Raw genomic sequence first — 12019 nt, forward strand, 5'->3', positions numbered from 1 at the left:
TAAATCAATAAGTGTCTTTAATTCTATTGATGCTTGCGAGATCATGTAGTCTATAAGATCAAGAAACACTACTTTAACAAAATTTCAAGTTTATGTCAATGTTAATCATGGTGCCCACAATAGTGGGTTACACTTTTTTGGAGGAATAAATTCCTCCAAAATTGCAAAAGATAGATTTTTGGTCAAAAAACTTATGATAGAAAGTAATCATATAGTTTTGATAGAAACTATAAAAGTTTCGATCGAAACTACTTTTGAAGGTAGCTTTGATCGGAACTAATTAAACCAAAAAAATGGTTCCTAAATAGTTTTGATATTAAATAAACAACTATCTTGAAATCTAATGATGTTCATGAGAGCAAGTAGAATACAAGATTAATAAACATAACTCTCAAAACATTTCCAAGTTCTTGTCAATGTTTGTAAATTAACAACTATCTTGGATCGTAATGTTGTTCACAAGACCATATAGTTGTCTGTAAGATCAAGAAACATAACTCTAGTACATTTTCAAGTTCTTCACAATTTTAGCAAATTATTTGGTCTAGAATTCATTGTTGTTCACAAAATAGAAGAGTTGATAAGATCAATAAACATAACTCCAATACATTTCAAGTTCTTATCAATCTCAAGTAAATTAAATTCCATCCTGAATTCTAATGATGTCCACGTTATCAAGTTGTCAATAATATCAAGAAACAAACCATAGTTCCACAAACAACTCATTTAGACAATATTGTGCCCCTAAATAAACAATGTTACATGAAACAATGTGACGATATTCTAACAAGTAAGAGATTCTAACATGATATTCATGAGATCAAGTAGTCTATAAGATTAATAAACATAACTCTCAACACATTTCCAAGTTCTAGTCAATGTTTATAAATTAACAACTATCTCGAATTATAATGATGTTTATGAGACCATATTAGTCCTAAAGATCAAGAAACATAGCTCTAACACATTTTCAAGTTCTCCTCAATTTTAGCAAATTAATTGTTGTCTAAAATTCAATGTTGTTCACAAAATCAAAGAGTTGATAAAATCAAAGAAACATAACTCCAACACATTTTCAAGCTATTGCCAATTTGTTGTCAATGTGAGCAAATTGACAACTATCTTGAATTCTAACGATATTCACAATATGAAGCACTAGATAAGATCAAAAAACATAACTCCAACACATTTCAAGTTCTTATCAATTTCAAGTAAATTAAATTCCATCTTAAATTCTAATGATGTCCACAATATTAAGCCGTTGATAATACCAAGAAACAAACCATAGTTCCACAAACAACTCATTTAGACAATACCATGCCCAATCTTAAATAAATTAAATTCCATCTCAAATTCTAATGATGTCCACAATATCAAGCAGTCGATAATATCAAGAAACAAACCATAACTTTCCACAAACAACTCATTTAGACAATACAATGCCCAATCTAAAGTAAATAAAATTCCATCTTGAACTTTAATGATGTCCACAATATCAAGTAGTCAATAATACCAAGAAACAAACCATAGTTCCACAAACAACTCATTTAGACAATACCATTCCCAATCTAAAATAAAATAAATTCCATCTTGAATTCTAATGATGTACACAATATCAAGTAGTCGATAACATCAAGAAACAAGCCATAACTTTCCACAAACAACTCATTTAGAAAATACCATGCCCAATCTAAAGTAAATAAAATTCCATATGAAACTCTAATGATGTCCACAACATCAAGCGGTCAATAACATCAAGAAACAAGCCATAGTTCCATAAACAACTCATTTAGACAATACCAATGCCCCCAAATAAACAATATTACACAAAACTGCCAATACAACCATTTAAACAACAACATATCTTCATATAAACATCCTCACATGAAAACACCACAAAATCAATCAATCAATAACACCAAGAAACAAACCTAACTTCTTTAGACAATACCACACCCCCAAATAAACAATGTTACACAAAACCATCAACACAACCATTTAAACAATGAGATATCTTCAGATAAATATCCTCACATAGAAACATTGTTAGGATAAACCACAGACAGAAATAAAAACTACATGCAAATACAACCAATAACAAAAATAATAGAACACACAGAAATGAACACAAGGCACCAAGATTTAACGTGGTTCACCCAATCCCTGGGCTACGTCCACCAAACAACAAGTCCGATCTTATTACAATCCAGTGATTACAACCTGAATACAATCTGTAATCCCTTACAGCTCAATACCGCCGCAAGAACCAATTTCGTATCACCACACATAAAAAATACCCAACCCTAAGCCCTTTTTATACAAGTATTAAACCGCTTTAGGGTTATAACATGTCGGCCATAATATGTCGGCTACCATGTCGGCTACTTCCAAATTTTTTTTTTTTTTCGGGGCGATGCCCCGAACCCCACTATTTATGAAGTATGTACAGTACTTTCCTGATCAGTCACCACAATCTAACAAACATCACAATATCAAGCAATCGATAACATCAAGAAACAAGGCATAGTTCCACAAACAACTCATTTAGACAATACCATCAAAAAATCAATAACACCAAGAGACAAACCTAACTCCATTAAACAACACCATACCCCCAAATAAACAATATTATACAAAACCATCAACACAACCATTTAAACAACGACATATCCTAAGATAAACATCCTCGCATAAAAACACCACAATATCAAGCAATCGATAACATCAAGAAACAAGCCATAGTTCCACAAACAACTCATTTAGACAATACCATCAAACAATCAATAACATCGAGAAACAAACCTAACTCCTTTAGACTATACCATGACCTCAAATAAACAATATTACACGAAACTGTCAACACAACTATTCAAACAACGACATATCTCCACTTAAACATCCCCAGATGTAAACATCACAAGATCAAGCAATCGATAACATCAAGAAACAAAGCCATAGTTCCACAAACAACTCATTTAGACAACACCATCAAACAATCAATAACACCAAGAAACAAACCTAACTCCTTTAGACAATACCATGCCCTCAAATAAACAATATTACACAAAACCGTCAGCACAACCATTCAAACACCAACATATCTTCACTTAAACATTCCCACATGCAAACATCACAAGATCAAGCAATTCACAACACAAAGAAAGGAACCATTCCTCCACAAACAACTCATTTAGATCTACAACATCAAGGAAACAAACTACACCTCCACAAACAACTCGTTTAGACAATGCCAATGCCCCCACCAAAAACAGCGTAAAGGGCGAGCCAAATCTGCGGCGGTTGTGCATGGGGGCGGAGAAAGGGTGAGAAAAAGGCCGGGCGAGAGATGATGGAAAAGAGACAAACACTAAGACAGCATGAATGCAAATGTACATAACCAAATAATAAGGGTCCCGCACATGCAAATATACATCTCATTTCATTTTAAACCAGAAAATAAAACAATAAATGAAAAAAAAGAGAACATATTTCGTTGCCCATTTGTGTGTCTTAGAGTGCGTGTTAACAACTACTTTATTTTCCATTTGATAAAATTCGGGTGTCGGGCGAGAAAACTGGGGGCTGACAGAAAGAAATGCGGTCAACTTCACGGCGAGATGCCCGATCCACGTGCGCATGCGTTGCCGGAGCTGCCCGCGGGCAGCCCGGTCCTAAAAACAACACGGTATTGGAATTCACAACGGTGGGTGAAAATCAGAAAAGACGATGAAGAAAGAAAGGGAAATGGAAAAGGAAAAGGAAAATCTGCTGCCTCCGAATGCTCAAAATCCTTCAAATCCACTTCCTCCGAGTTGTGCAATTTTTTAAATCCAGGACCTCCGAGTGCTGCAAATCCTTCAAATCCTTCAAATCCAGAGTTTGGAAGCTTTTCCCGAGGTCCTTCAATGGCGACGAAGCTCGAGCAGGGAGGGAGAATAGGGAAAACGGAGAATGGAGTGGATTCTCAGCTCTGGCACGCCTGCGCGGGGGGAATGGTGAATATGCCTGCCCCGGGGACCAAAGTTTACTATTTTCCGCAGGGACATGCCGAGCACGCGGCCTCTGCTGTGGAGTTTCCCCGAGGGCTCGCCGTTCCCCCTCTGGTGCTCTGCAGCGTTGTCTCTGTGAGTTACCTTGCGGACGGAGACACCGATGAAGTTTATGCCCGCATTCGCCTTCAGCCTACGCAGAACAATGAGCTGGGGAACGAGACCAGCGGTGAGGTTTCGCCGAGCGGGGATGTTAAGGCGCCTTCGTTTGCAAAGACCTTGACGCAGAGTGATGCGAACAATGGGGGAGGGTTTTCCGTCCCGCGGTACTGCGCGGAGACGATTTTCCCGCCGCTGGAGTACTCGAACGATCCGCCTGTTCAGACGGTCTATGCCAGGGACGTGCACGGCGAGCTCTGGAAGTTCCGGCACATTTACAGAGGGACTCCGCGGAGGCATCTTCTTACGACCGGGTGGAGTACTTTCGTTAACCACAAGAAGCTCGTTGCCGGCGATTCCATCGTGTTCTTGAGAAACCCCGCCGGTGGCGAGCTCTGTGTCGGGGTTCGCCGCTCGGCGCGGAGTGGCAACAACGGTGCTGCTAATTCGGCTGCCGATTGGCATTGGCAGTCCTCTGCGAGGTCTGTGAGGTGGAGTGGCGGGGGGACGGATAATTTGTCAGATTTTCTTTCGAGAGCTCCGCCGAATTCTTCGACTGGGTTTGCTAGAAACAGGGGCAGAGTTGGGGCTAAATCTGTAGTCGAGGCTGCTACTCTGGCGGCATCGGGACAGGCTTTTGAGGTTGTTTATTACCCCCGGGCTAGTACGCCGGAGTTTTGTGTGAGGGCGCAGCTTGTTACGGCTGCCATGAGGATTCAGTGGGTTGCAGGGTTGCGGTTCAAGATGCCTTTCGAGACTGAGGACTCGTCCAGAATCAGTTGGTTCATGGGCACTGTGTCTTCGGTCCAGTTTGCTGACCCCCTGCTTTGGCCTAATTCCCCATGGCGTCTTCTTCAGGTACTTTTCTTTTCTCAGTTTCAGATGGGTTTTGGGGCTCTTCTCTGGTGTATTTTTTTTTTTGGTTGATTCATGAATTCTGAGCTTGAGCTAGCCAATCAGGTGGGACCCCATCCCGGGCCCCCAAATCTCCAAGCATTGGTGTGGTCCAAGTTTGGAAGTTCAACGGCCTAACATGGACTTGAACCTGAACAATGACTAACTTCATCCATTGTACCGTACCCTAAAATGAAATGACCTCTCTTTTTTCAGCTATTGCCACATCTAGCATTTTATGTAGATAGAGCGCTCGTTCTGTAGCATTATCACCCAAAACCCCAAAAAAGTAGCTATATGCGGTGTTTTAGAGTATACTACATGGGTGCATCAATAAACAATTCCTTACCTCATCCATTGTTCCACAAACCCTCAGTGAAAAAGGTCCTTTTTTTCAGCCATGGACACATCTAGCATTTTATGTGTAGCGCTCGCTCTGTGTCCTTATCAATTCAAAACAAACAAAAATGTAGCTACATGCACTGTCTTAGACCATATTACTAAGCCTTTCTGTCTCACAACATTTAAGGTTAAGAAGATTCAGGGTTCTAACACTTAAATGCCCGGTTGTCTCATTGCAATCAAGTTGTGATATAAAAGTAAAGGTAAATGTAGTTTATTAAGTCCCTACCATCTGAGATACCAATTTGGTATGAGCACTCCTGCTTACAGAGACACCAATTTGGTGTCCAAGAACTATAGCTCAACAAGGAGTCGAACCTGGGTGCATGATAAACAACGGTTTACCGCATCCATTGTACCACAGCCTTAGTGAAAGTTACTCTCTTTTTGAGCTATTAGCACATCCAGCATTTTATATAGATAGAGCGCTTGCTCTATGTTCTTATTACCTCAAAACAAACAAAAATGTAGCTACATGCCCTATTTTAGACCACAATACTAGGCTTCTTTGTCACCTAACATTTAGGGCCAAAGTAAATGCAGGGTTCTAACGCTAAAATTTTGCTTGTTTCATTGCAATCAAGTTGTGATACCAAAGAAAAGGCTTATGTAGTGTTAAGTCTCTACCTACAGAGATATCAATTTGGCATGAGTTCTCCTTTTTTTACAGAGACAAATTTGGCGTCCAAGATTCTTGTTTAATCCTTGAAGGGAGGGGTATTGATATCAATTTTCCATGTACACTGTCAAATGAGGCATACGTACTTTACATACCTTCAGATTCAAACCCACATTTCTTTTATGTAGCACTCAATCTTTGCTGCTAGTTTGCTCAGGTTGTACTTGAGGTTGACGCATTGTCTATTATACCAAAGATTTTAATATTTTGATGAATCTTTGTTAATTAATAATGGCCCCTTTGCCAACTTATTAATTGTTAATTTGTTATTATTAGTAATGAATGATTTTGGTTCTATTATATCTCCCCATTAAGATCATGTTGACAAAATACACAACAACATTACAATTCTACCCTACTTGTGAATCAAGTTATCCCTTGGAAAAGTTCTTTGATTATAATATTATATACAGTGCCGAGTATAATGTTATATATACTGCTGAGTATAATATATTGAATCAATGCAGTGTGAGTTCTCCTGCTTACAGAGCACCAATTTGATGTCCAAGACCATTGTTGTTCTGTCCCATAATGGAAGGAGACTGTTTGTTGATTTAGCATATACACTTTTAAATGAGACATACATCTTTCCCACACCTTCAGACTCAAACCTCACTTTCTTCTATGGAGTACAGAACCTTCACCATTAGGACCACTCAGGTTGAAGCAGTGACAATTATAAAGTTATTTCTCAAAATGCACTCTTGCCCCTTATTTTGATTGATCTCTAATGCTGAAGCATAGCCCCTTTTGGGAAATATTAAAATGTTATTATAAGTAATGTATATTTTAATTTTTTACTATTTTCAAATGAAAAACCCTTTGGCAAAATGCACAACAATGCATGATAATGCAACTAAAGAAATGATTCTACACTCCTTGTGAATCGAGTACCCCTTGGAAAAACTCTCTGATATAATATAATATGCAATTCTGAGTATAATTATATTTTTGCTTTTGATGTCCCTTTGGCAGAACTTACAACTTTTGAATATGATTCAATGTATGTATTGATTCCACCCTGCTTCTTTATTGGTTTGCCATTAGCAAAATTTACAAACGCTGACCATGATATAATGAACATTTTGATTTTATCATGTTTTTTACTGCACAATTTAGATCTTCAGTGTCATATAATGAACATATTTGCAGTATCATATAATGTACATTATAATTCTGCATCAAAGTCCCTTTTGCAGAATCTACAAATTTACATCTAATATAACATGTATTTTGACCTACCCTGTCTCTGGGTGCTTGTCAATGTAGCCTCCCAAGGTAAATTTATATCAGGTCGACAATATTTTAACAATGAAGTTTATGCAACGATAGTCATCTATGCACAGTATACAGTTGTGTTAAGTGCACTTCATAGCTTAAGGTCTACTCAAAGCCAACACATGGGACTTAATGTAGCCAGTTATGTCTAAATAGTGTGCTGCTCAAGTTTCTCTCTAAACCATTGTCTAAGTTTGCACATCCTCAGACGGTATCAGACATTCAGTACGTAGAGTTCTTAATCATCCTTCACTATTTTGATGTAAATATATCCTTACATTGGATGACTTATCCGTTTCAAACAGATTTGGCTTTCTGTGTGATACTTAATGTCTGAACTGTTTGTAAACCCAAAATTTAAATTCTTAATCAATAATACCTATTTTAATGCTTCTCAGCTTCTGGATGCTTTTCAAGGTAGCTTGCCATGTTTGATTAGGTTAACAATGTTCTTCTTATGAAATATACCCTTGATACTCTTGTGTGTATGAGCCTGATGGTGTCCAGTATGCCTTTTTTCTGAAGGCTCGCTCTATATGACTACGTCACATGGAAATTCCTTATAAAATCTAACGTGCTACTTGGTGGCCAATAAACAGCATACATTATAGTTTTCTGGCATTTGTGATTGCACTGTGAACTTATGCCAATATCAAATTGTGACATCTTTTCAAAAGATCCTATTCCATCTTTTATTCTAAAAAATAGCCAAATTTGAGCTCAGTTTTAAACTCCAGGAAGTTACAACTTTGAAATCAACATGATATGTCTTCTGATGGTCCAAGGACTTCTAGACATTATCCATCTTGGCTTCTGCTACTATCATATTCAACAGTGTTTTATCTTTTCCCGTGCTCATTTCTTTGAATTTTTGTCATTTGTTCTTTCTCAGGATGACCTCCAATACACATGAACCATTTTATACAAATGAACAAACAGGGTCTAGCTCTGCTAGCCTTCTCTTTTTCTTCAGCAGATCTTTGTAATGGTTGTGATATTAGTCGAAATTGGTGGAAATTTTCCAAGCAGAAGCACCAACGATTGAGTCAGGCTTCTACAATAAGAGAGACAATACTGCAAGCCCACCGTGCAAAATATATTCAGATAGTACTTAAAAATTTATAGCAAATCACATCAAATTATTTCATATAACTTACAATTTTGTGGAAAGTTTTCTCTATCAGTTCTAAGTTCTTATTTATTATTCTCAGAGTATTTTTGGACTCAAAACAAGTATGACACAAGTAATTGTAAACAAATACCAATCATTTGATGATTCAAGTCTCTAACTGGTAACTGGTGTAATATTGGCTGTAGATTTTACCTAGACACATGCCTGGAATAGATATAATGGAAATTAAAAATTGTGTGCTGTAAAATTAACTGCTGAACACCATCATTTCAGAACCTATTAGTATTTTTTGGCTTTCCTAGGAATTCAACTTAAAATAAGTAGAAATGGGAAGTGTTGATGCACGACAATTTGGCAGTTCTGAGCTTTTTTTAATACTTCTAGACTCTAATAGCTTGGATGTTTGTGAAACAGGTGGCATGGGATGAGCCAGATCTGTTGCAAAATGTGAAACGAGTTAGTCCTTGGTTGGTGGAAGTTGTTTCCAATATGCCTACCATCCAAATGACACCATTTATGCTACCCAAAAAGAAACTCCGGGTTACACAGCCTCCTGAGTTTCATGTTGAGAGCCAAGGAGGAATCATGGGACTCCAAATGGCCACTCTCACCAATAATGTGCTAGGGCAAATCAACTCATGGCACAGTTTTTCAAACAATGTACCTGTAGGCATGCAGGGAGCCAGGCATGACAGTATCTATGGGATTGGTTTCTCAGACATACGTCAAAACAAAATCCAATCCAGGTTATTTTTAGATAACCTGCATCACCACGATCCAGGAGCTACGACTCCTGTTTCCACAGATCTTAATATAGGGAGCTTTTCTGTTGAACAATCAAAGGCTCAGAACAGTCTCTCTTGTTCACTGACCATGGGGAATTCATCACAAAGTGAGCAAAAAGTTAGTAAGTATACTGATAGCTCAACCCCTAAGACCACGTCCTTTGTGTTGTTTGGGACGCCTATTCATATGGTACAGTCACCAAAATCCGAAAAGCAGGAGCAAGATGTAACGAACTCTCCGGATGAGCTAGGCTTTCCAAGCTTCAAAGACAGTGGTTCACCTGGGCTTACAAGCAACAGCTCCAGTGATGGGAATCAAGAACTAGATAGGCTTCAAGGACCAGTCAGTGAAAGGATAGATGGCTTGAAAATGTTTAACAATTCTACAGTAAGACCTCAACGCAGTGAAAGCTTCAGTGATGTTGGCACCAACTTTATTGGAACTTTACAGAGTTTTAAAGATCAGTCAGCTTTCTTAAGCTTAAAGAAGAATATGGGAGGAAAGTTATCAGAGGACACAATTGTGCAATGTAAAGTCTTTAGTGAGACTGAAGAAGTAGGCCGTACGCTTGATCTAACGCTCTTCAGTACATATGAACAACTTTATGACAGTTTAGCAAAAATGTTTGGTATTGAAGAATTTAAGCTTTCAAATCGTGTTCTCTACAAGGACATTGGCAACACTCTGAGGCATGCTGGGGAGGAGCCTTATGGGTGAGTTATCTATCTAATCCAACTTTGTTCCTATTTTGCCATTAACTCATGATTTATTTAGATTGTGTTACAATGATGATAAATGCATTCTTTAATGTGATGTGAATATTTTTCTGCAGTAATTTTCCTGCGGATTGCCTTTAGAAGTGATTTCTTAGGTAGATGTTTTAGCAGTTGACCAAATCATCATTTTAATTATCCTTAATTTGAATGCAGAGATTTTGTGAAAACAGTGAGGAGGATTACAATTGCTTCTGATTCAGGCAGGGATGTAATGTCAAGATAATTGATGGTATGGATAAGATTGTGTACACCCTGTTCCTGTATTATGATGTCGAGTATCATCTAATAAGTAAATTTGTTATTATATGCAATGAACTGCATAATGTGAGAGGGAGTTCTGGAGGCAGACAACTTAGAAATCAACCTATAATTAGGTTTGTGGTGATAAAAGTTTTATCAAGATAAATTCTGACTCCAAAACTCATTGCTACATTTATTTAAAGAGTAAACCAGCAACAGAGAACTTTCATGAGATGTAATGTATGCAACCAATGACTTACTATTTCCTGTCAAAGTTCAAACAATGGTTTGGGACTACTGCTAATGCTGACTCTATAAGTTGTCCACTACATTGAATTTTGACAGGAACATGATCACAAATGGTTAAGATACACTTTGTGAATTTCCTTAACTAGTTGGATAGAACAAAAACTTAATTGAATGTGTACGCTGCTTACTATGGATCATCTGTCATATATTTCCTGCTTAGGTAAGAACTAGATAAAGCATACATGAAAACTGAAGCTAAGAAAAGGATATATTGAAGTTTGTTTTTAATATTGAATAATTTTTTTGATGCTTTTATAGTAGTTTTATATTCCCTATCTTGGAATTTGTGTATGAAATCATCGAATCATACTACATGTAACTAATGGCTACTCACATGAATACGTTTTTCATCTTCACAATTATGCAACTTGCAGTTTTCCCTTATTGAGAGTAGCATATGGTAGTAATTAGTATCCAAATGCCATGTATACTGATGTTTGCAAACATACATTTTGCTTGGCTTTCCTCTGATCCTCAAAAGTAAACTACTGATTTTAATGCCAATCTTGTTCAATATTATATGACAGGTTTCGTGCTTTCAATATGGCCAACAAGTTAAGCTTCTCTTTGTTGCTTCCATGGGAAATAAATAGCCTTTGAATATTATTTTATTTTCCTTTTTACACTAAATGCTGGAGCAGTGATATAAAATGAAGTTTACAGCATGCACATTCAGCTAAAGTTGCTAGTTGTACGTATAATCTACGATAGTGACTTGCTTTTGAATTTTAGTAACGTTTCTCACTTGAGTGAGGCATGCATTTATTTCCTGCTTTTCTAATAATAGTTTTACATTAGGCTGGCTATATGGGTTTGTGCACTTACGAGGACTAGAAAGTTAAAGTGCTCTTTAATGTTGCATGAATGATACACAAATCCTTGAACTAGAGTCTTATTATTTATTTTGTGCTAGATTGAAACTATTTATTTTGAACATACTCTGTGATATGCCATTTCTCCACTATGTGCATTAAAACTGCAACTGGTATTCTGTTTCATTTTTGACAATGTAGAGTTCAAGAATGAATAAGTACCATGGTTCCAACCACTAAGAATATGAATAATATCTTCACCGTACAAAGGTAGAGTTCATTGATATTTTGTTGGCAAGTGTTTCTATGTGCTAATGGTGACTTCAAATCGAGCAGCATCTGTTCTCTTTTAGGTACTAACTGTGTATAAATGGTAATCTAGCTTTTACATTACATCAATAGACTATAATAGAAATGAGATCAGTTGAAACATCCATAACCGTGACTTTATCTTTGTACTCCTCGATCTTATTGTTTCTTCCCTTTTACTGATTATGACTTGCCCTCTAGGTCACCATCTCACGATTATGCGAGTTGATTATGACTTGTCCTCTAGGTCCACA

General features: G+C 37.3%; 1 protein-coding gene across 2 annotated transcripts; it reads left to right on the forward strand.

Moving 5' to 3' along the window:
- The first annotated feature begins 3704 nt into the window (after nt 1-3704).
- On the forward strand, nt 3705-10756 carry LOC149578764 (auxin response factor 16-like). 2 transcript variants are annotated; one of them, XM_089831439.1, is made up of 4 exons: nt 3712-3811; nt 3898-5006; nt 8948-10032; nt 10249-10756. In XM_089831439.1, exons 1-4 carry the CDS (start codon nt 3727-3729, stop codon nt 10316-10318), a joined length of 2349 nt encoding a protein of 782 aa, XP_089687565.1. In that variant the 5' UTR covers nt 3712-3726; the 3' UTR covers nt 10319-10756. The 2 variants fall into 2 exon arrangements, with proteins under 2 accessions (XP_089687562.1, XP_089687565.1); XM_089831436.1 differs by having other exon boundaries at nt 3705-5006.
- Nucleotides 10757-12019: the final 1263 nt, after the last annotated feature.

Source organism: Cupressus sempervirens, chromosome 1 (genome assembly GCF_028749045.1).
Source record: "Cupressus sempervirens isolate cs-2001-9-10 chromosome 1, ASM2874904v1, whole genome shotgun sequence".
NCBI lineage: Eukaryota > Viridiplantae > Streptophyta > Pinopsida > Cupressales > Cupressaceae > Cupressus > Cupressus sempervirens.